This window comes from Ptychodera flava, chromosome 18, assembly GCF_041260155.1.
Source record: "Ptychodera flava strain L36383 chromosome 18, AS_Pfla_20210202, whole genome shotgun sequence".
Classification (NCBI taxonomy): domain Eukaryota; kingdom Metazoa; phylum Hemichordata; class Enteropneusta; family Ptychoderidae; genus Ptychodera; species Ptychodera flava.
Window position 1 is genome coordinate 30,493,063 of NC_091945.1, and position 25,315 is coordinate 30,518,377.

Here is a 25,315-nt window from a genome sequence, read left to right on the forward strand (position 1 = left end):
GAGAAAAAAAAATTTGTCACCAGGTGAGAGAGAAGAAAAAAAAATTGATCCTGTCATGGCCTGAGAAAAAAAATTGTCATAAAACAGACAGAACAGAAAAAAAAATTGTCACAATGCACCAGAAATAAGCAAAATTTGGAAACTTATTCTCATGTATTCTTTGCCGGCGTGCCGCCATAGGCGGCGCAAATGTTTTACCACAAGCAATTCTTATGTTTCTTTTCCCAGCACTTATGATATAAGCATGCACTACATGGGTCTACTTTACACCTCAGTACACTCAATGTTTTCCTTCCATTTTCTGACCCAAGAAATCATATTTCAGGATTTCTGTTGCCATATCTCAATAGCATAGGCACTATCTAAAGGGGACTATTTGACTTCTGTAAATTGTGAAAATTTAAAACACAAGACAGGAGTCAATAAACTAGTGTTAAAACCAATATTATTTTCTCAATATGAATTTGTTAGAAAGATGTACCTTGACAATGAAAAATTGAGGAACAACAAATATGAGGAAATACAATGTGTGAGCCTTGTTTTTCTGACCACAAACACCGGATCGCAAACATACCATATTCAGGCTTTTCATTAGAAGCTGGCAGCTGGAGAAATGACACAAGAAGGTCACAGATTTTCCGTTCCTGTATATTCATTTGTCTTCAGTCTCTGGCAAACAGAACTGTTTTTCACAAATTGTATAGTCATTGTTTGGTTGTTGAATATTGTGACTCAAAAATGATCATGCAAAAAATGTAAAAAATATCAGTGTTCAATGTCATTTTCAAACAGTTTTACCGAGTGCAAAATAAACTGAAACTCCTCTCAGATTGCACCATTAAACACATCAATTTCTCAAAATTTCCAATACGAGAGGGGGAACCCCCCTCTCGTGCTCTCCCCCCTTGGGGTATTCTAATAGTTTCACTTAGTAAACAAATTAAAAAAACTCTCAGATTGCACCAGACTGTACCATTGCACACATCAATATCTTAAAAAATTCCATGTAAGATAGGGGGAAGCCCCTGTGACACTTCCCCCTAAGCCTCTCTCATGTTCTCCCCCTGTACTTTCAAATTCTGCCCCGTCAGATATCCTAGTGAAAACCCTGTCATAATATCCATCCAAATTAAACAATATACTATATGGTTAGATACTGCGTGATCTTTTATATTTTTATTTTATTGTGACTTTGAATTTCATTTTGATGTGTTCACCTTTTTTGAACCATCATGAGATAACTGATGATAGTCTAGCAGGGTACATCAAGATTTGAAAGGTCTTTACTGTTGCTGTAATTACATGTATTGGTATTTAACTTTTCTAAGTGGGGAATGGTCAAAATTTCAGAGTTAGAGAGGGAGGTTACTTAAATTCATCATGGTTGGTGAAGGGGGGAGGGTCACTCGAAATTTCGGAGTTTCAGGCCGTCAATAATGACGGCTCCCTTATATACAACACATTACAAACTTGATGACCAATAAAAAAAAATTTGCACTGCTACTCCATTTGGAAAAAAAAATTGATGCAGGTCTGACAGTAGAAAAAAAAATTGCTGTCACTCTGACAGGAAAAAAAAATTTGCTCCCATACCTCTTCCTCCATACCCCCCCCCAGAAATCAAATGGTGTTCCCCTAAATGCATGCCCTGCGTACCATCCAATTTAACTGTTTGAAATTCATATTCTGGGGTGGTTACTAAATCAAAATTTGTGTTTATGATCTTTCTCATAACTTTTGTACACAATGGGCAGATTAATTGACAAGACATCATGTCTATCTATTGTGGTGAAAAAAGAAAAGTGTTTCAAATGCAAGTATAATCAGTTTGATTGATTGTTGTAGCTTTTCTGTAGCTTTTTTTATTTTGTGAAATAAGTTAAAGGTAATGTATTGCTCTTTGTTGAGAATGTGTCAAATTAATAATGAAATATGGTATTTAAGAATATTTTCCCACAGTTATATAGTAGTTTTGATTTGTACAACAATGTATTGTTTTATACTAATATAATCATTGTGAATGATTTTTGAACTGTGGATGAAATTGAGGTTTATGTATACAAAGTTTTGATATTATTTTTATCATTGCAGCTGTTGCAATTCATTAAATTATAATATGCTATAGATTCAATAAGCTTAGTCAGTGCTTTCTGTAAAGTTTAAAAAGCTTAATTAAACTTATCTTTCCAAATGTTGAAACAGCTGTGTAGAAACGGTTATTGCCAGAACCATCTGGCTGCCACAGAAAGAATATTATTAGTCCCCACGGACACCGTCCGGGGGGACTTATAGGTTTGGTCATGTCCGTGCGTGTGTGCGTCCGTCCGTCCGTTCACGCAGATATCTCAGAGATGCCTGAAGCAATTTCATTCAAACTTGGTACAAGGATTACTTCATATGTCATACAGATGCACGTCGATTTGTTTTGTGATACGATCCAATATGGCTGCCAGGCGGCCATTTTATTACGATTTTTTCATGTACAGAGCCATAATTCAGGCATGTTTCAACTGATTTTATTCAAAGTTGGTACAAGGACATTGACCAATGTCATAGATATGCACGTCAATTCTTTTTGTGATACGATCCAATATGGCCGCCGTGCGGCCATTTTGTTACGATTTTTTCATGTACAGAGCCATAACTCAGGCATATCTCAACCGATTTTATTCAAAATTGGTACAAGGACATTGACATATGTCATACATATGCACGTCAATTTGTTTTGTGATACGATCCAATATGGCCGCCAGGCGGCCATTTTATTACGATTTTTTCATGTACAGAGCCATTACTCAGGCATGTTTCTACAGATTTTATTCAAAGTTGGTAGAAGGACATTGACCAATGTCATAGCTATGCACATCAATCTGTTTTGTGATATGATCCAATATGGCCGCCGTGCGGCTATTTTGTTACGATTTTTTCATGTACAGAGCCATAACTCAGGCATATCTCAACCAATTTTATTCAAACTTGGTACAAGGACATCGACCAATGTCATACATATGCACATTGACTTGTTTTGTGATACGATCCAATATGGCCGCCGTGTGGCCAGTTTATTACGTTTTTTCATGTCCAAACCATAACTCAGACATGTATCAAGCAAATTTATTCAAAGTTGGTACAAGCAGATTGACCAATGTCATACATATGCATGTTAATTTGTTTTGTGATACGATCCAATATGGCTGCTGTGCGGCCATTTTGTTATGAATTTTTCATGTACAAAGCCATAACTCAGGCATATTATAACCGATTTTAATCAAAGTTGGTACAAGGACATTGACCTGTGTCATACATATGCACATTGATTTGTTTGTGATTCGATCCAATATGGCCACCATGTGGCCATTTTATTACGATTTTTTCATGTCCTGAACTACAACTCAGACATGTATCAAGCGAATTTATTCAATATTTTTATCACAGACCTAATGAAGAGGACTCTATCCTCTCTGAGGACCTGTAATCAAAGCACCCATTAACAAGTTGGGACTGTGTCATCAACGATGACTTGTTATATGATGTAAAATTAGGACAGAATGGAATAGGAGCGTTGCATCAATGTTGAATTTTAATAATTTACAAGTACACTGTATGAACTGCTGAGCAAACAAATTGATGTGACTGTCATGGTACACTGACACAGAGGATTGGAAAAAAGAAAAGCAAAATCCAACAGCATTTACTGAAGAAAGACTGCCTCACAGCTTACATCATGTTCTCCAATACCTGATGATGTCAACACAAGATGTACCCAAGTGCATTATACATGCATAGATACGGCAAGCGATTCCCCAGACACAGAGCACGCTGACAAGCGATCATTTTCCCTTTTATCATTCGCAACAGGGATTACCTGTTTCATTCTTCAGCCATTGCTATGCTACAGGAGCCTTTAATGAAATGTCGCTGGCAGTTCACAGATACTTGTCAAAATTACAGAATATTGGATGTATCAATGGCTACTGAAAGCTGAGTGGACGGTTGGCACGGCCTTGTGCTTTAAGAGAAGGAAGAGAATCCAGGCTGGGAAACTTCAAAGAAGAATCCTTCTGTTCCTGTATAATTTGCTGTTATATTTTCATCCCCTGATGATACAGAGTTAATAAAGGAAAATATATGCAACATATCAGTTGTAAAGTGGGATGCTAGAATTACCTAAATTATGAATAATAAAATGCAATAATTGAATGAAGCTGCAAAATTTCAAATGTTCCTGTTCCTACTTCAAATCTGGCACAAAGGTTCATGAAAAAGGAAGAGATACATATACAAGTATGAAATTCAATGTTGAGATGCTAATGTAGGTATACTTGTCAATTTATCACAAGGTGCTCTAGTCGTCTCACAATTATAGCAAATCTCTGCAGCAAAACTTTCAAACAACATTTCACTGTGACAATTCTCTGTGGCATGAATTTAAAACAATGTTTCACCATGGCAATTCTCTTTCCAACTGATTGAGCTGTGCCATTGAATTGGTATGAAGCCATGTGTTGCATATATCTCATATACACTCCATATGGCAGCGGGCACTTCAAGAGAATCTACCAGATGGCAATTTATTTATTTGCCAGGTACCATATGTTTTTGTATATTTAACTTTCCATTGAAAATTACCTTTCACCATTTTCTAAAAGTAATTTTTATGATGTAAAGATGATTGTGATATGGTTTAGAGTGTTTTCTAGTACACACAGTACTTGTCAAAAAGAAAACAATTTATACAATTGTTACATATGTCACTGGTTTTACCCAGATGTTGAACAGCTGAGATAAATTAATTGCTACCAGCATATGATATGACTACATGTGGAACTTCATCCTTCTCCATGGATTTCATTTCAGGATAAACAACAAAATTAGGATTTTCCTCACATTAAAGGAATATTTTTGTTGTCTGTAATATGATTTTATAGATCTGTTTGTCTGTAAATCTACTATTTGGTTCCATATTGTTCATGAATGTCTCCAATTTTTGTTGAATTGAATCGTTAAATCAAAGAAAGAAAACTGAAATACAGGCTTGTTCCCACCAATAGTGTAGAAAATGTAGTTATACTCACTTTCTGTGTGAACTATACAGACATGCAACGTAATCATGTAAACTACAACAATATTCTATCTCAATGTATTAAGAAGAAGGTAGCCAAAAGAAGAATTGGTTGAAATAATGATAAAATGATAAATGTGATTGAAAATGATAACTGTGCAGATTGAAAATCCATTTTCAATACTCCATGAAAACCAACTTCCATGATATTTTGCAAATTCCTCAGTTATGCCAGACTGCTTTTGTGTTTTTCATATTTTGTCAATAATTTGATATCAAAGGGATGAAGATACTACAAAACTAACGTGTGAATTATATTACAAGTTCAAATTGCATTGATATGGTCTAAAATGGCAGTCAATTCCTGCTTTTATCACATGAACTGGCCCGAATTCCCACCTCTGTGACGTAGAACAGGACGGATAAGAAATCCGAATTACCCCTGTTGTACGTCATCAACCGGAACGTTTTTCTTTCATGGTACCGTTCATACATGCAGGCGTCGCGACACGAACATATTTCTTGTGATCGATGCCGTGCTAGCTCGCACGTTATTTTTACAAAAAGGTGACCCGATAAATCCAGACATGGAAACATAGAAGGCATATTTGTCCAACGAAATTTCAAGTCGCTAAAACAGTAGCTTTTCCCGAGAATCGAATGGAGATACCGACGATCGTTATTTTAATCTTAATGGCTCAGTAACGTCTCGGCTCCAGTCGAGTCGTGTGGACGTCGTACCTGGCGACCCCGGTTGGCGATAAAACCGAAACCTACACCTCAAACTGAATAAATGAGTATAGTATAATCATCGGGAAAGCGACATAGGAGGCACAAGCCTAAAGTCATTCGACTAACAACGATCAATTGCCTTAATCACACAAAAACTCCGTAAAGTCTCGCTCGGAATCAAACTTGCAGCGCGGCATAATGTAGCGAAGACATAAGCTGTCGAGCTGTGTGTGCAGCGCTGTGGAATCCCATGTACTTCGAAAGTTGACTCAGACAACACTCAAAACACAAAACAGGGTTTCCATCAACAAAATCAGGATGTATCCATGGACGAGATATGTGTCAATGCAAACATCAAAGTTCGTAAGACGAAAACATTGATGACCGAGATCGGGATTGACGAGTTGACACCGGCAGCGACCGGTGACCCCGGCCGGTGACGGCAACGTTGTGGGCACAGACATGCAATGAGTGTGTCATCGAACGGAATCTTTCGCGCTCGCAAAGGTCGTAAACTTGTGTGATATTTTGAAAGCCACGGCATCTCTGAGAATGAGAATTACTGTTTCGATCGTGTCGTCTCATTTACTTCATAAATATAATTGTAAATATTCTAAGTAACTCTGAATACTATGATTATCCGTCGCTGGCACGGTGAAAGCTATGTGCGCCGATGGCCAACTTGCCAAACTTGGCATCGGTACAGCGAGAGACAATGATTGACACGTTCACGTGACCGAATCCGTACGTCTGGTTGGTGGAGATACCCTCAAAAGTAGCAAATTTCAGCTTGTTGGGATTTATGAATGAAAGTATCTACAGGGTGACGGGCCACCTTACTCTTTAAATGAAATTAATCCGCTTAGGTAAAACACAAATCGCGACGAAATCATGCAATTTGTTACGATAATTTTGATCCTTCTATGTTAAAAGAAAAATAAGAAGACTGTTCATGTGATAAATATATAATCCCATGGTATTTTTCTCTGTTTGACGTCATCGTATACTCGTGTTTTTCGCGGAGCTGCACAACTTCTCGCCTTCGGCTCGAAGTTGTACGGCTCCGCGAAAAACACTCGTATACGATGACGTCAAACAGAGAAAATACCATGGGATTATATATAAATACAAATCCTATCATCATCAGAATCCGGATCAAATTTTAGTCATTGCAATTTCCACTGACCACCAAGTACTGTCAGAAATAAGAGGAAAAATAATGCAAAAAAGTATTAAGTTTGAGTAACAGTGACTTTAACATTATAATGCAATACTTATCCAAACCATCAAATATGAGCAAAATGAATTCTGTAGTGAATGAATGCCTTACATACAATGAGAGACCTCCAGAGAATTCCGTGCAAGATTGATAGTTACAGAAACAACATCCAGGGGCCTACTCAGTTAGATAGAAGATCCAAATCAGTATCTGAATAGCAGAGATTTGATGAAAAGAATCATATTAGCCGGTAAATGGCAATTATTGGAGTGAATTTGTACCTAATTACACCACTGCTCAGAACGTATATTGTATCTGTTCAGAGGGGAAATGGAATCTGTAACAAAGTGAAGCCCTCCCTTGTGATGGTAGTATTGTTTAATGTATGTTCATGTTTTAACGTTGATGACCTTTTGACATTTATTACTGGTGCTAGGGATATATCAACACTCTTGTTAACCTGCCCCGAGGGTGGACTTTGCATTTTGTGAGATGTTCTATTCATCTCACTATGTGTGTCTCACCACATTCCAAGGGACGTGTCATTTCATTTACAGGGGAATTTCAATCTGAGTCCAAACTAACTGGGTGTTTTTCTATAAACATAATCAATTACGTTACATTTATGCTAGTCTGTTGATCTGGTTATAAACCCTTTGAGTGCCAAAGTCAATTTTTGTCTCCTTTATATGATGTATGTCAGTCAAATTTTGTCAAATTTTTGCAAAAATTTTGATAATTAACTGTAGATAAGGAAATGTGATTTCCATTTGTCAAAAATTATCAAAATAGTTACAGACAAATTCAATAAATTTGGTAGAATGTCACACTAAAAATTTTGTTGGAAAAATTACAGCACTCAAGGGGTTAATGAGGAATTTATCAAATTCAATGCTAGGTGCAGGCGGCATGCAGTCTTTATCATCTTTTCATGGTCAAGTGTGTAGTAGTGGGTGACTTTAATGTGTCAAAATCAATACCACTATTGATTTTCTGTGCAACTTGATAATGAAGAAAAGACCATACACTGGCAGTGTTTCAGTCCGGCTCACTTTTATGTCATGATGGTGTACTATCATGATTGTGGTAATCAAATCCTGCCAGGGTTAAATATATCACATGCAGTCTGAGTTGAGAATCGTTAATGGAAACGTTGTGTTGCCTTGAACCTTAGCTTGAATTTGAAATCCACATTTGTTGTAATCTGTATGGTACAATGATGTACTGAAAAGATCACTTATAGTAAGCAGTAGAGCATAGCTAAGAAAGATGAAGACGTGATTTGTATACTGACATGCCATGTGTACCAACCGTACATGAGTCCCTAGAATATGGTTCTATTTATCTCTTCCATGTAATATTTTTGAACATGAGATGGAGATGTAGAATATGAACTTTGCTGACAAAGCTGAAATAATGGTAGTTTTGTGTTAATTAATAAAAACATTCAAACTCTGAGAAAATATGTGGCTTGCGATGTTCGGTGCAAGCCTATGCCTCTTGAATGTGATGTCAGTAATATTTCATTTCGATTATTAAGTAGTTTTATTTTTTTACACAAAGTTAAAATATCAACTCTCTGAAATGCCAGTGCGGCTTTCATGATTGCCCACGCAATGTATCAATTATATTATAACAGCATATTAATATAACAGTACATGTATATGGATGATTGAAATGTGAAAGTAACATATATTGCTATATTCAAGATACCACAGATTAAACCCATTGAAGTGGCTCTGAACATCAATGAATTTCACGAATATAAAATGCTGAATGAATTTGAGGAGGAGGTTTTAATACTGGGGAGAGAATCATAGATACTGAAATTAATAATGTAAGTAATATTAGAGTAAAAGGGTGTCCATTTATGTCACAATGATGTTTAAAAATGCTTATTGATGGTATTATCATCAGCGGCAACAAGTGTACAGTTTTACACATAAACATATGGCAAATTTGCCAAACATCAGTCAAATGCAAATATACCCAAGCTTCCAGCTGTAGAAAAATAACTTTTGAAACAGTTCACATCAGAATTTCAAAATACTGTTATAATATAATTATTGCTTATGCGTTTATGTCATGTACTGATCAAAATCACATGGCATACCCATTGCTGTAGATCGGTTTGTTGCTTTAGACAAAACGGAAAGTTTGATTGCTCAGGTAGTCGGCAGTCGATAGATTCTTAACACTCTCTTGGTGAGAAGTACTTCCTGAAAAGGTTTCAAAGTGTCCAACTGATTAACTCTTGACATGCTCTACATATTATAGTTATGTAGGTCTGTATTTCTTGCTGGCAACTGGTGCTGACATTCTATACCAGGTAGCTCATCAACACATTCTTATGCAGCCGTATATTCAAATTCCTATTGTGAAACTAATGTTTTTGCATGTTTATAACACTTTTAGAAATATTTTAAAATTAATACTGTTGTAATATTATTGCTGCAATGATGTTTACAATAGATTACAGATCCATTTTTACTGGTTTTATATAAGCTGTCCGTTTTTTAGCTACTATAGACTATAGTCTATAGAAGCTATTGGGATGGGTATCCGTCCGGCGTCAGTCTGTATGTACGTATTTATGTATGTATGTATGTATATCCGTTTGTGAGGCGTCCGTCCACTCAAATATCTTGAGAACTGCAGTACTTACTGATTTGATATTTGTTGTGAAGATGCAAAATATGATTATGAGAAACTGTTTTGTTTAATTTTTTGATATTGTTGAAAATATGCAAATTAGCACCCTAAAAGGCGTTTTTGGTAAAAAATCTTCTTATTCATAAGACGCAGTCATTGTGCTGCAGTTGAATGTTATTGATATTTTATAGTAGGTGTAGCCGTGTTGATCTTCAAACCTATGTATACTTGGGGTTTGGTAGCACAGTGAGATCAACTAAAACTTAGTTGATCTCACTGTGCTACCAAACCCAAGTATACATTGATATTTTAGAAGATTTTCATTACTCTTAAATCTAAAACTCAAATGAACCAAATAATGTCATCATTTGTTCTCTAACTCTCACACTAGGATATTTGCATTGTGAAACTGTCTGTTGGTTCTCCTGAAATAAATAATGTTGCATGGCCTTGCTAAAGTAGACCTTTCAAAAACTAAGTATGTCGTTTCCATTGTGGTCAAACCCAGGTGTTTTTCCTTGCCTGAACAGTCTGTCACTTGGTTTGAAGCCTACATATTCAAAGCCTCTTTTTTAATCCACTTTCCAGCAGCAGTGTAGGAAAGCTTTCCTGGAAATGGAATGAGAAAAATAAGATCAAGCTCAAGGAAAATACAAGTAGGCTAGGCAATTTCATGAACAGATTAGTGTGTCTCCGTGTGGCACGTGACGGCATTCCAGTATGATGATGGCTTTTCACGATGAACATATCTGTCAACATACAACATATCTCACTGACTTTAATGTTTTCAGTTAGCTGTAATGGTTGTAACATGCTTGTACTGCATTTATTCCTTGACCTCTGCTTGTCATAGTTTTCATAACACACGTATCTGGATCATTTGAACTCACAAAATGCCATAGATTCACTGCATAGGGGCACTGTGACCTTGATCAGCTTGTGCAATTTCCTATCGCTGTAGGCTTGACTTTGAAGAAGGCTATGCCTGCATACTGTATGATTGATTTCCAGATAAAATCAGGACGTGTAATAGAGATTTTCAAACCCACTGGAAAGTTGATTTGATCATGTTGTATCACTCATATCATTAATTGAACTCTTCATGTCTGATTACAATGTGATACCTACATCAGCACACAGACTTGCAAGTATACCAAATTGTGTCAAAACATCTTTCGACATTTGTTATGAGAATGGTAGGTGTGAAAATTTAGTTTTAAACGACTTCCAAGATGCCAATTAAGTTTCTTTTGAAGAAAATGAAGTTTCAAATGTCAAGTAAGGTACCGTTCTCAAATTGCCACAGAGGCAGTATCCGTATGAATTTCTGCTTTAGTAAAGGAGTGAAAAGGCTTTGTTCAAATTATACTTTTAATACCCACATACACTGTATATATCAAGAACTTGAAGTGGAACTTACAAGTCTCTTAAAAAATTCCAAGTAGCATTTACAAAGAATTAAAAATCAGCTTAGGAGTGTGAGCTTTGACGATTAAACCAGTCTGGTTTATGCTTAAAACACTACCAAACTTATTCATATGAACTACATGTACATTGTAGTACAGCTGTGTTACACTTTTCAGGCAAGACGTGGACATATATAGGATCTGCTGGGAAACCATATATATATACACATTTATAAATTTTCTAACTTTCAAACATTTACAGTGATCAAGAGACAAAATACTTTATTCAGGTTGACAAAATGTAGTTGACTTAATGCTGTTATTTGCTTAGCAAGCACAGCTAAAGTACAATAATAAAATAAACTCATAATCAGGATGTGACAAGGAAGATGGGATTTCCACTGCAGAATTGGTATTATAAACATATGAAAATTTGCACTGTAAGTCTGTGAGTACAGCACCTCTTGTGCCATATCATTGATACTCAACTTCCCATATGTCAATTCATTTTGAGCTAGCTATTATTTACTAACTGTAACAGAATTTAAGGCAATGTTTGTATACTTTATTGTCTCCTACAGAAATGAATCATGAAATTATTATTTCCTTCATTCTGAATGATAAATATGCCTTAATATAATTGACTTTTGTTTTATTGTTCATTGGCCAGGCTCGACTAGCAAACAGCTGTATTTTCTGGCTCCACATTACCACTGAAATGTAAATTTTGTATTTGCCTGTTATGACTTGTGAAGTGTACTACTATTACTTTCATGGTAATAAACCAAATCAATTATTGGGAAAACATTTAACCCTTTGAGCGCCAAAGTCAATTTTTGTCACCTTTATATAATATATCCCTGTCAATAAATTTTTTTGAGATTTTTGCTAAAATTTTGATAAAAAAGTGTAGCCAATGAAATGTAATATACATTTGGTCAAAAAAATTTCAGAAAAATTCATAAAAGTTAGTAAAATGTTGCACTAAAATTTTGCTGGGAAAAATTACAGTACTCAAAGGGTTCATTGTGAGTCTGCACAGAATGTAAATCTGAGTTGACAAGTAACATCAAGGACTATAAGGTATTAAAGGTGATGATTTTGGTATGCATGGACTATTAATTATTCCTTGAGAAAGATAATTGGTTGAGGTACAGCTAGTGTTCACCTTTGGTATGCATAGAGAGTTGCCAGTAGTGGTGCCCATCAATACTTTCATTTTGCCCTCAAAAAATTTTTCACTGGAGTCAGTAAGTGTAGAAAAGTCACTGACAATATCAGTGTGGGAGGAATTCGGTATCATAGCTGAGTGAGCAACTTGTACATGGTGTCATTGACCATAACATATAACCTACTGATGTGATTTGTGCTCTAAGATTACATAGGGTTCAATAGTTTAGTGCAGATGCATATCAACCATTACAGACATGTCTTGTTAGTGACATTGGAATTTTCCTGTCATTTCCTGTCGTTACTTTTGTTTGACTTTTGAGCTTCTCAGACAAAAAATGGAATTCTTTGCATTATTTTCCTACAAAAGGCACCGTATGTGCCAGACAAACTCTCAATAAATGTCTGAAATGTGAAACATTTGGTAAGAAATTTTCAACACTTGCCATCATATGTCAGCCAGCAGAAACTGAATTGCATTAATTGCCATTCAAAATTGGTAACCAGCTTTATTTCGACTTAATTTTCAACAGTTATTCAATTCACATAATAGATGGTTGAATAGCTGAAATAGAAATGTAAATTATTCATGTGAAATGTCCAGTACGTGTCAAAAACAGTTATGCAAATAAATTTCACAGTATGTGTGCATCCAGAAAATTTGTCAGGGCTTCTGATTTTTAAATGCAGGGTACTAAGATCTTATAGTCAATGTTTCAAATTTTCTTTTTAAATCTGGTCCATTATGCTGAGGTTCTCATGGAGTGAAAACTGTATGATAATATTGTTGTGAATATACCAGTAATGTAAACTTGAAACACATGCCAAAGGAATGATTTGAAAAGTGTCATGTCTACCGTAAGACAGTAGCTGTCCTCGGGGTTGTTAAGCTTTGCATCATCTGCCGTGGCCCTGGCTTCTGAAAGGAAGCTTTCCATGTCAATTACTTTGTGCGAAAGAGACGGTAGTCAATCAATCCATCAAATGAAGTGTATTGCTAATGCCACTTGTATCAGTAAACTGATATCTGCCTCTAATCCTCACATCGCTTGAAACTGAGCCCGCTCAACAACAGTTTGTGGGATGTGCACATTACAATATATCCCCTTCCTACCTTAGCTAAGACGCTATGGTATTGGAATCTTATTATTGGCTGTAAATCCTGCTACTGCTCATATCCCAATAATGAGAAACGTCAAGAATATAAAATGTGAGCAGTCAGAAGATGTAAATTTCACATGTACCAACAGCTGACGGCTAGGCATTTGGATTTATGGTATAAATCTGAAGGGACTAACATAAAAAGAAACCTACATTGTGTCTGACTTTGGCATGATCATGTGTAATACAAAAATTTTGCTGTTCTTATTTAGTATCCCAAAAATGATTATTGCATTGACTCATTTATACAGGTAAATCAGTTACACTGTGAAAAAAAAAAAGAGTTTTCTGATAGTTCCATACTCTGTATGTAGATTATCAAGGTATAGCTGAAGCAGATGTGTCCTTTTCTGCGATATACAGTGATAGTTCACTGGGATTGTATTTCACCTGAGTTTCTCTGAAATGCTTCAAGAAATAAAGCCAAGAGTAAATATCATGTCATATCAGTCAACATTCACAGAGATCCGTCATGTAATCATTGACTTTTGGTATTTGGAATAATGTGAAACCTCCAATATTCAGTGGGCACACAGCTCACAATTGCCATGCAGTATAATACACCCACCATTATCAGCTACTGCCTTGGGTTTCAAATGAATTCAAATCTGTGTTCTGCATTCGTACATTACGTGAATGCGTCAGTTCAGTGACATTGCATCCTTCTCTTCGAGTCAAGACACTCTGGATGTGTGAGACATTCATTCATTCTTCTTTATGTGGACATGGTTGAAATATTTAGGAGGACTAACAAAAACATTGTCAGATTTTGATAGTGCAGATACACATTCAGAATTGAAATTTAATTATTGTTCTAGTGTTTATGCTTTGACATGAAGTTCAATAGAGCTAGTTGATACTGATTTCAGGTTTGTAATGTGGTTGATATCATCAGTGAATAACATGTCAGGTGGCATATTGTGGTATATAGACTGGACGGTTTTACTTTTCAATATGAGCCCTTGGCAGCTTATACCGTAATTTCTAATTGTTTATCAAATCTTGTTAAGGAAATAAAAGATTAACAAAGAGAAATGTCAAAAATAAAATTAATACCTTTAGGAGAGGACTGTGATGTGTCAATCCAATATTATATTACAAAGTTGTCAACAACAGGGCAAGAAGGCAACTGAATGTAAAATAATCATTATAGTTAGAACAAAGTATGGTAAATGTTCTTTTATAAAAAAAGAATCAGTTTCTATGCTTTTTTTGCACTGACCTTTTAATTTGCACATTCTGCTATGTGAAAAAGAAACTTTCTTTTATGAAGCAGCATTCATATGTACATACTTCCCCAACAGTCCTCAATCAACACAAGTGCAAGGTATTTATAAAAAAAACAATCAGTGTTGTGCTGCATGATAACTGACGTGACCAATATATATGAAAGGCCATACATAATAAAACAGCAAATCGTGCCTCAAATTGTTGTGCTGCTATAATCATGAACTTTAGACCAATGGCAGAATAGCCCAAAGTTTCATAAGGGGCCATGGATAATTACAACACGTGCACGGTAAACGCAACTTCTGTGTTTAGGGGAGAGGGTGTTTGGCTGTATTTTGATTACCGTGCGCAAAAATTGCACTACAAGTTTTTCTATTGCATTGCAACATCTCGCTACACGTTTTTCAGTATCGCAAAATATCGTGCTACATATCGTTTGGCGTGTACCAGGCCAGTACGGCACCGGCGCTACTCCAGCATTCTTTTGACATACATGTGAATCAGTGCACAAGTAAAATAACGTAACAATCATTTTTGATACTGTAACACTGTTTCATTTCATTCTATCGGTTGCGCCATTGTTGAGTTGGCACTGAACAGAGATTGTTTTTAGAGAGGACATGCAGGGGGTGGGGGCAGTCGATAACGTATACGTGATTTCATAGCCAGGTAATCACCGATTGTTGGATGCAGATACAGAATGAGGTTTGGTTGGATTTTCACACTTCCGTACTTTCGTTTAGGGGAGGGGGAGGGGGGTGAGGGCAAACGCACTTAGTTATGTTTACCGTGCGCATCATTTAATTATCCACATCCCCTAAAGAGGGTGAGTATGTTTATGCAATGTTAATCATCCTGCAATGCAAAATGACAGGTATAAATATAGGGTAGTTTAGTGAAAGACAGAATTATTTAGAACAGGCAACAAAGGTGAAAGGTGATTGAAGTTTACACTTGACATCAACGAAGTAATTGAAAATACAGTTTGTAGCTGCAACCAAAAGGTAATTAAAATAAATACCAATATGTCAAATAAGAGAATCATGCAAGAAATGTGTGGAAAAGGTGCAAGGTTGTATGCACCTTGAAATTGAAAGCCAGAGACTTTTGTTCAAACTTTCTTGTAAGAAAATTTTTAACTTTTTCCTGTCAAACAAAAATCAGGGGTTACCATACAAAATATGGTAATATAGACACAAATTACCAAATCATCATTTAAATGGTTGGTTTTGGTAAAAAATGGAAGATCACAGACACACCACCTATTTTCACCAAGTTTAAAATGAATAAAGTGATAGAATAATAAAAATGTTATTTTCTGTGTAGTCCTGTGAATTTGGTTGTACATATTAATTACATTTATGATTAGACAGTACATAGCATGAAACTGAGACTAGCAACTTGAACCATTGTGGGATTTTGTTTCTCCATTTTTACATAGCTTAGTGTGTATGTTGTATGCAAATATTTAATTATTTTCCAAATGGTCAAAATAAGCTCCATAAAATATACACCATTTTCCACAAATGGAAACACTGCATACTCACATCTCTGTTCAAGCCTTTCACATTCATGTGAACACTTTGTCAACAACTACTGATAGCATGTTATTAGCTGGAAGTTTTCATCAACAATTACTGCTTCAAATAGACACTATAATATTATAAAGTATCTCTGAACACACAGGAGCAAATACTAGTTCACCAAACATCACATACATGTTTTGTTTGAGTTGTAATCTCCTTTTAGAAACTGCTAAAGGTGATCATCCTTCCTTCACATCTTGTATTTGGCATATTCTTTGTCGTCGTCATCTTTTCAAATATTAAATTATATCTTATAAAATATCCTACTGAGAAATACTGCTTCTTCACTTTTTCATTTTTTACACTGGTACATATCACAACATCATCCTATTTGCATGCTCTGTATCAGTTGCAACTGTGGGCTACAGTCATCAAGTCCATCTATTAAGATGCTAAAGTCATCTTGGTCTAGTAATGACTTGTGCTATGATGTGTTCCAGATGGCTACTTAGTAACAGTTTACTGTTAAAATGTCTCTGACATTGTTACTCCCCATCTTTTCAGTGAATGCAAGACTAAATGAAGCATCAGTGTTAGTTGGTCTTTGTTCAGGATCACCGCAGACAATGTGTGAAAAAGTTGGTTCTCAGCTATCAGCTTTAAGAGCTCTCAACAGTGTATAAAAAATGTCTCTGTTGACATGAAATCTTGTACTCTACCACCCATTCTGTTCAAAAGGTGTATGTATTGATATGCGTATTATTATGCATTCTGAATCTGTGCATTTTTCAACAGTGAAAAGGACTTTTCCTTACGGAAAATATTGCTAAGAAAGAATGGATATTTACAATATACCTTAGTTTGCAGTCTAAGACTGAGAACTAAATGTATTGTCAGCATTTCAACAAGCCATCTACGTTTATTTGTTTGTTCTTCATGAACATAATTTTGCTTTCACTCAGTGATTATACAGTGTTGCTAAATGAAATAGTGTTTCTAAAGTACATAAAGTGTTGCTAAATGAAATAGTGTTTCTAAAGTACATAAAGTATTCCTAAATGAGATACAGTGTATCAACTGAAAGCATCAGACTGGTCACTTAAAATATAGCAGTCCATCTTGTAGCAATTAAAAACCATTTTTGTCCTATAGTTTCAATTCTTCAGTAGAGTCTCTCAGTGGCCTGTTCATATGAATATCATTTTGTACAATTACATCAAGGCACAGACATGGCTTTACAGATAGTTTTCTTTTATTACTTTCTTTCTGAAAGCGTATAAAAGCATTTTATGAAATTTGAATGGTTACAACATCCTTGGTGTCAGAATATTAATTTCTTGAAAGAAGGTTGAAAAGTTGCCATGTGACTGCTGTACAATTTGCTCAGAATTTACTGCCAGAGAAGGCAAACGGAAGTTACATTGCGATGGTGGTCACAGCCGATGCCCTGAAATGTTATTACTCCTAATAACATAAAAACATCGCTGTTGGCAGACAAAACTGACAAGTCTAGATTGCTAGCTGTAAATCTAAACACAATATCATCAGTAATATAATACATAAATCGCCACATGGCATGTGACTGTTATTGGAAATAAAACATAATCTGTTATAAATCTTATTCCAACAGTATGTTTGGATAGAATTTCAACACAATCAAACAGCAAAAATATATCATCGGCTTTTACACATTATATGAAGCCAATATTAGATATTATTCATGAGAGATATATTTATGCATGTTTCCCTGTTCATGCTGTGAGGAATAGGATTAGACAGAAATCAAATCATTTGATGAAGAGAAACGTTTAGGATACAAAGTTACAAAAAACTTGTTTCCTCACCCTTTGTTTTTAGTTTGGTTTCTTGCAGAATGATAGATCTATTGTTTTTACATTGTAAAATGTACTGACAAATGAACTATAATCAGGGTTCAGCTTCAGAATTCATAATTTTCTTCCTTTCCAAAGCTGGGTGTCCTGAAATTTCATTTTGCCGTATCTCACAAATAAAAAAGAAGTGCCCAGGGAAGCAATTAGATCAGCAGATAATTAGTTGACTGCAAACATTGGACTGCTACATGCCTGTCGGCAATATGTCATACAAAACTCTTCAGTTATTAGATTGTTTGCACGCATGACCTGCAATACAGCAGCAACATATATAATATACCTCTGCATACTTGTGCCTTTGATACAGATCCCGCAGAATATGATGCTGATAGTCAAAATCTGATTTTAATTAACTTGTGATGTTGAGTGACGATTACACTCATCCAGTGATTTGCAATGTATCTGCATTTTTTCAATCAAAATGGCTGACACCATGGAAAACTGTGATAAGTATATTGTCACTGAACAAGGAGGACTTGAGGTAGAATGCACCTCCGAGACAAATATTCAGACTCCAATTTCTAAAACAGTTTCCTGTTCCTTGCTACGTGTGTTAACTGATTTTGAAGCCTGTTGGAATAAATGAAGTTTCAGTATCACTGTCTTGCTTTGTGAAAATGGAAATTTTTTGTGAAAATTTTTCCTCAAAAGTTAACATAGGGAGAGCAGCCATGTTGGATTTTCAAATATTTGTAAATTTTAGATAGTTTCTCTTGTAGCAAAATTTGCATGGTGAACCCTTATTTTAATTCTTAATCATGAAAAAAATGGTTAAATTTGAAAACTTTCAGTAGCGAGGCATGTACTTCACCATGTTGTGGCAGTGATATTCAACTTAAGAAATTTTGAAAAGATATCATTATATATTTCTATTTTGCAGATTCTGTCCTCTGCCTCATCGTGAATTTAAACAAGAATCCCCATTTCCTCTAAATCAGATTTTAAAAAGTCCCAGGGATGTACTCATATGTGTTTTTGCAAATTAGATGACATTTTTATTGTAAATATGTATCGTAAGCATCTACAGGAGATGGATGTGAAATACTGATTCAGAACACAGAGCCCTGATTAAATAGAACTCTGTAGTCAGGGGAAGTAGGCTATTCAGTTCACTCTAAAGTTTAAAAGTCTTTCTAAACAATAGCTCACTCTGGAAAGGTAAACCCGGTTACATGTTGTTACCAAGGAAACCAGTATCTGATCGTCAGGAAGCCCAGTTGACTGTGCTTTTCCAAGAATTGAGGGTGAATCTTCAACAGTTGATGAAGGTCATACAGCTTTCATAACCTATTCACATTATGAATCCTAGATCCTTCACGTCATTTCAAATCCCATTTCACATCTCTTTTACCATAACTTGAACTATCAAACATTAGCAGTAAATTTTTGATGAAGTACACATTTTACTCAGGAAATTTTAATAGTGGGTATAGTATTCTGTTTGATCATCAGACAGAGTTAAGTTTTTGCTGTTTTTAATGAGAAAAGAATAAACATATAAGATGAACGGGTTCATTTATTCCCCTTGAAGTCACATGTTCACCGTAGAAGCATGCTGTCTTTCAAGATATTTATCAATTTTGCAATTTCAGGATTCAAAAGTAGTCCGTATGTTATAGAAAATATGCCAACTAGAAAAGCAGTGTGGATCTCCTGGAATTGAAAGGACCAGATCTAGCAAAGTTTTCCTGAATTCAAACTGCTACATTTCATAGGATTTTAGCCAGAATCGAAGAGATGAAATATTTAATCTTTTGCCAGTGACTGAAATAAAGGGGGAAATTTTTAATTCCAGTACATTTACCAATCTTTTGTACCTGTAAGTTATCAGTACAGGTGAAAAAAAACTAACAGCTAGTTTGCAAAAAGGAGCAGAATTTAGTGATTTTGTTTTGTTCATATCTAATCATGTTTTCCAGATGTTGATGGTAGTCAATTTGGAATAAAGCACTAACCCTCACACCCCCTGACTTTAGTATGATCCCATTGTTTATGATATCCTGGAAGGATCCATAGACAATTAATAGGGAATAGTGTGACAGGATTCAGGCTTTGGTAATCCCCGTAACTCCAAGTACATCATGCAAATTTGAAAGTTTGCATGTTCTTTAAGAAATATCCAGAAATATCATTTTGTAACACAAATAACATTAATTTTGTGAGCACAAACTAAACTTTGGTCTGGGTGTACATTTTTCATTTATGCATGTCAAGTTGTGCATTGCATGCTACGCTTTCCTAATGTCGATTCCTGTTCCATTTGTAAGTTCAAGGGTAGGAATCTTCCAACATCAGATATGTCCTCGTAAAGGTTAACATTCACAATTTTACCACCAGGCATACACTCTTCCCATAGATATCAAATCTTGGTTCTGTCTGACCCTTTGCATAGACTCTCTGTATTTGTAGAGTCATTCAAAAATGGAGATGTCCATGCTATGAATATTATATCAGAGTTCAAATCAGCATTGATATATTGGAGCATTTCACAATGCAGCACACATAATTTTAGTTTTATAGGGCTATGCAAACTACATGTCATGCAAATTAACTCATGCATTAGGTTTCATGACTGCGGGTATGCCTTGACTGCATGAAACAGATGAATGTGTTTTTACTGGGAGCACGTAGAACGCTCTACTTTTTTGCATTATATGCTCACAAGGCAAGATTTACTCAATTTTATGTCAAGGTGGCATCTACTCAATGTTTGTGTCACCTCAACTACAATTGACCACAAGTAAACGTATGATATTCTGTAATAAATAGTGTTAGTGGTCTTCAAACAAGCTTTCTCCAATTATATTTCATGACAAGTGAACACAATGTAGATACATGAATATTCATTTCAAACTTCCTTCCATACCAAGGGGATGTCATCTTTCAGTGTTTCAATCTACTAAAGTACACAGCACTTTCTTATGCTCTCTCCTTCTCCTTTTACTCAATAAATTCATTCATCAAATCTGATAACAGTTTCAAATATCAATGTCGTTTGACTTACTGTCAGTCTTTCAAAATATTTAATATTTACCACAAGTCACCGAGACTGACATTTATGTGTGCCTATTTTCTGTAGCAATCCCTTTTTATATAAAGCATTATATAACCACAAATATATTCGCTTAGAAACTAGAATTTTTTTTGTAATTGCCTGTACCCCTGGTGTGTTTTTCCTAGAATTCTCTCCTTTTTAAACAACAAAATTATACTTTTACTCATTTCCTCCTACTAAAAAACGGAAAAAATGATTAATTCTAAGTGTCATACCTAATTAACCAATTTTTCAACATGTGCAGAGAATGGATTTGCTAAACCAAGTAAGGATGTGTCAGTTTCATATCTTAGAATCTAACCAATCAAAAATTTCTCTCTTTATCTGATTACTAACCGTTCTACAAAATTAATTCTTCTCACTCTTCTTAATTCTAGTTTCTCTGCATCCATCAAGCATTGCTGAAAAATATAGAGTTTCATATTTGATTTGTTTTGTTTCTTTTTGTTTCTATTTGCAACAAATGAGTCAATTTTTATCCTTTGATAAGCTGTTGATTGTGATTTTCAATGTACCCGTCTGATTGGTCAATTTGGAAATACCTTGATCATACAAAGACCCTAACAAGATGTGATTGGCTAATTTGAATTCTTCTTTGACCAATCACATCAAAGCTAAATGGAAGCAGGGAAACATTCTTGAATTATGCTTTCTGTGATTGTTGTGATGTTGACTGGAATTTCATTCCTCTGAAGTTTCAGACTTGCAGTTCTGAAAACATGAATGTGTTCATTAGATTTGTTACAACAGTTAGAATGTTTGAGAATGAAACTTTTGTGCATTTTTTGTCCAATCTCTTGCCACAGAACTTCTAGTTTAATTCTATTAGCTAACTGCATGCTTGTGTTTGAATTATTTTTTGTGAATAGATACAAATTCTTCCCCAGAAAATTCACTTTTCATTTGTTCTAGATGGTTTTTATTACACTATCTTTGTAGAAATACTATATTCATATGTTTCAATTTTTAGATGTTTTTTAACATTTTTCCTACTTTGAAGAAATCTCGTTCAGACCGTCTTTTGACCCTAACACCTCGTAAAGTAAAAATGGAACTTTGATCCAGTTAAAAATCATGATATTTCCAGGAAAAATAAGATTAGCGGATTCACGAACATAAAACTGATGTGCCATGGTAACCCAACTTTTGTTCCATAAACTATATGATATCCATAATTGCTCCAGCCTCTTGTTCATGGACTTGACAATTCATCAACAGGTAATGGTAAAAAGATGACCATTATCTTATTTTTGAGTTGAAAATTCTGAATGATTCGATACATGATTCATACAGTTCCTATGTTTTTTAGCCCATAGACTATGAAGGTTTTAAGTTATTTATGCAGACGTACCTAGACGTGGATATTATGCCTGAAGATCTGTGTCGACACTTATTTCTCTCGTTTGTCAAGAAGACACCTGATGAGACTGTTAAAAATATACCTGGAAAAGAAGGTGAGTGTTTCATTGGTAACAGACTTCCATATCACCTGTGAGTTGTACTGTGGTTTATTTGAAGTATTCTACAATGCATAGCTTTAGTCCTAGATATGAATCTTGAGAATATACAGCCTCATACTCCTTAAGTGTATCTGAAAACTCAAGTTCATATTAATTTATTTATCAAAATCAGCTGTACACTTATAATTTATACACATGATAAAATAATTCTGAGCATAAAAACATTATTTTCTCGGTGGAAAGAAACTTTAATGGATACAGACTTAAAAAACACTAAAAAGTTGGAAAACTTTAAATGTGGGGGAAAAATGCTAAAAAATTAATTCTTGAAAGATTTTGAGCTTTATTACACAAGTCAGGTAATTTTTCATCAGTGGAATTTTGGCCTCAATTTTACATGAAGCCAGTCATCTGCCAGTTGAAAATTGCTACACAGGCGCCTGGCCGTAAGGCCAATATTGACTTCACATATGTCTGTTTCTGAGACGGACTGTCTGCTATGTTTTATTTCACTTTACCCACAGGATCAAGCAATAACACAGAAACTCCGACCACTAAGCCGATGCCTATACTAATCAGTGGCAATACGCCCACTGGTTCACCGAGTCACTCGCGCAGTTCCTCCAAAAAATCAAATGCCTCAAACGGCTCCATCCATTCTGTGCATCAAATTAAACCAACTTCCATTCTGAAAAGTGAGTAGTTCAATGTTACTTCATCATATCATGCAAATATGCAGGTATTTTTTCTGACAGTATTTTAGCGTGCATTCAGAAAGTCGTGTTACCAATAGCAACCATCATTTTTGTTCAGTCAGATATCAAGATATACTCAATGTTGTATAAATGCATGTAAACTGGTTTTTGAAAAAACCACAAATTAATGAACTCAAATGCTGTACATGTAGCACTGACATGCAAGTCCTATTTAAAAAAGATCTGGTAATAATCAAGCATCAAAACATATGAGAGCTAGGTTACAGGGTCGGTGCCTCATCTGTGATTAATGCCAGTCGAGTGAATTTCACTTCATCCGGTCAACAACCCTCAACTCTCATAATGAATTCAAGATGAGGAATTACCGGATTTAGAAAAAAGGAGTAAACAAGTACCGGTACTTCAGCTGTATTAATCAAACTGCAATGGATTTGTTGAGTGGATGTTTTCATGCTATTGTAACTGTACAGGTCACCGAAAGCCTCATTGAAAATCAGTAATACTCACTTTACATAATTAAGCAATCAGAGTAAATTAAATCAGCTTAAAGCAGTCTTTACTGGTAGGAGGAATTATTTCTCTTCAAATGATCAAGGCAACTATGAAGTTGGTTGGTATTTGATTTGTTGAGTTCTACTACCAAATTATAGTTCAAAAATGTTGTAAACTTGTATTATTCAAATCACTGCAAATAAGTACATGATATTATCAATATGTATCCAATTACCAGTTAATATTTTATCTTAAGAATACTTTGTTCTATATTCCAAAACCAGTCTTGCTTTGGTTGGTAGCTTTGTGCAGAAACATTGCAGAGAAAAGGTTGAGCTCATATATGATAGTCTTTTTGACATTTGTCTGTAGAAAACCCCCAAATTACTCCGGCTAAATCTTCCAAAAAGGTGCATAAGCGGAAATCAAGGTCCCTTCCCAGGTCATTCTTCAGGAGAAACAAGGCACTTATAGAACGTGAAGAGACTTCCAGTGAGGAAGAAGAAGCCGCCGAGCCAGTGGAGCCTTCGCCAGATGGTCTTCACCCAGATGTAGCCAATCAGGTTGTTTATATGAAAGATATTGTCTGTTACCTGTCCCTGTTGGAAGGGGGAAAGCCAGAAGATAAACTAGAGTGTAAGTAATCTTGTTTGCTTTGAATGCATATCAGTATGTATTGGTATAGTGTAAGCACAGCTTGTGTGCTTGGCTCTCTGGTCCCTTTTATGGTGGGTGTTGTATGGTTGATTGACTGTACTTGTGGTGTGCGGTGGGCTTGAGAGGGTTTTAGAGTTCTAGAACAGATACCTTTGGATTTAAAGGTATGGAAATCGATCCCAGGGCCTAGGAGTGGCACATGTAAAACACTGTGTATCTTTGCGTCAGAGGCGGAATAAACTATGAGTGTATCTATTTATCCAGGAAATCTTAATCCCGACTGCTATGTTTGTACGCACGTAGAGCCAGTCGACGTTAGGGACACAAAAAACAGCACGAGGAACAAACAGGCAGTGGTTTTGAACAAAATCAATGTACCCGGTACTTCACCGATGTCTATAACTCCATACATGAAAATATTCGTAGCTTGACGCACTTTGAACATAGCTCGTAACAAGGGACAGGGGAAAGCTCATGGAACTACGTGTACAACTATAACAGCCACTAATGTAGTTGGTGCACAGTGAAGATTTTTCCGATCAACAACTTTGACGGATGGTGGACTGACCTTTCCTACCGCAATTGTTATCTCCCTCGAGTCAACACAAAGTTTTCGTATGGACTGTTGATGCGGTGTTTACAGTTGTTCCGTGGGGGTAAATCCTAGTCGTATTTACGACTGCTGCGTAAATAGTCACTGAATAAACTTTGCACGCATTTACGAGCACTGGATATCTTTCCCGTTTTTAATCGAAAACCATCCGTATACGCGTATGACGGTGACAAAAACAACACGTACTTTGTTACTGAATAACTTTGACCCCCCAAAAAATTTCCCCCAATTGCCGAACGGTGATCATAGAGAACTCTGCAGGTTTCTGGACT

The 25,315-nt window shown here is 35.6% G+C and overlaps 1 protein-coding gene across 18 annotated transcripts in view; it reads left to right on the top strand.

Moving 5' to 3' along the window:
- LOC139117353 (diacylglycerol kinase beta-like) overlaps positions 1–25,315 on the top strand; it is a 281,533-nt gene that overhangs the window by 180,019 nt on the left and 76,199 nt on the right. For 9 of the 18 annotated variants that reach the window (XM_070680373.1, XM_070680372.1, XM_070680371.1 and 6 more), the window contains 4 exons: positions 21,350–21,370; positions 22,415–22,559; positions 23,090–23,260; positions 24,146–24,409. In XM_070680373.1, coding sequence (XP_070536474.1) covers positions 21,350–21,370; positions 22,415–22,559; positions 23,090–23,260; positions 24,146–24,409 — 601 coding nt within the window. The remainder of the gene's footprint in view (positions 1–21,349; positions 21,371–22,414; positions 22,560–23,089; positions 23,261–24,145; positions 24,410–25,315) is intronic. The other 9 variants (XM_070680376.1, XM_070680381.1, XM_070680385.1 and 6 more) reach the window with 1 other exon arrangement.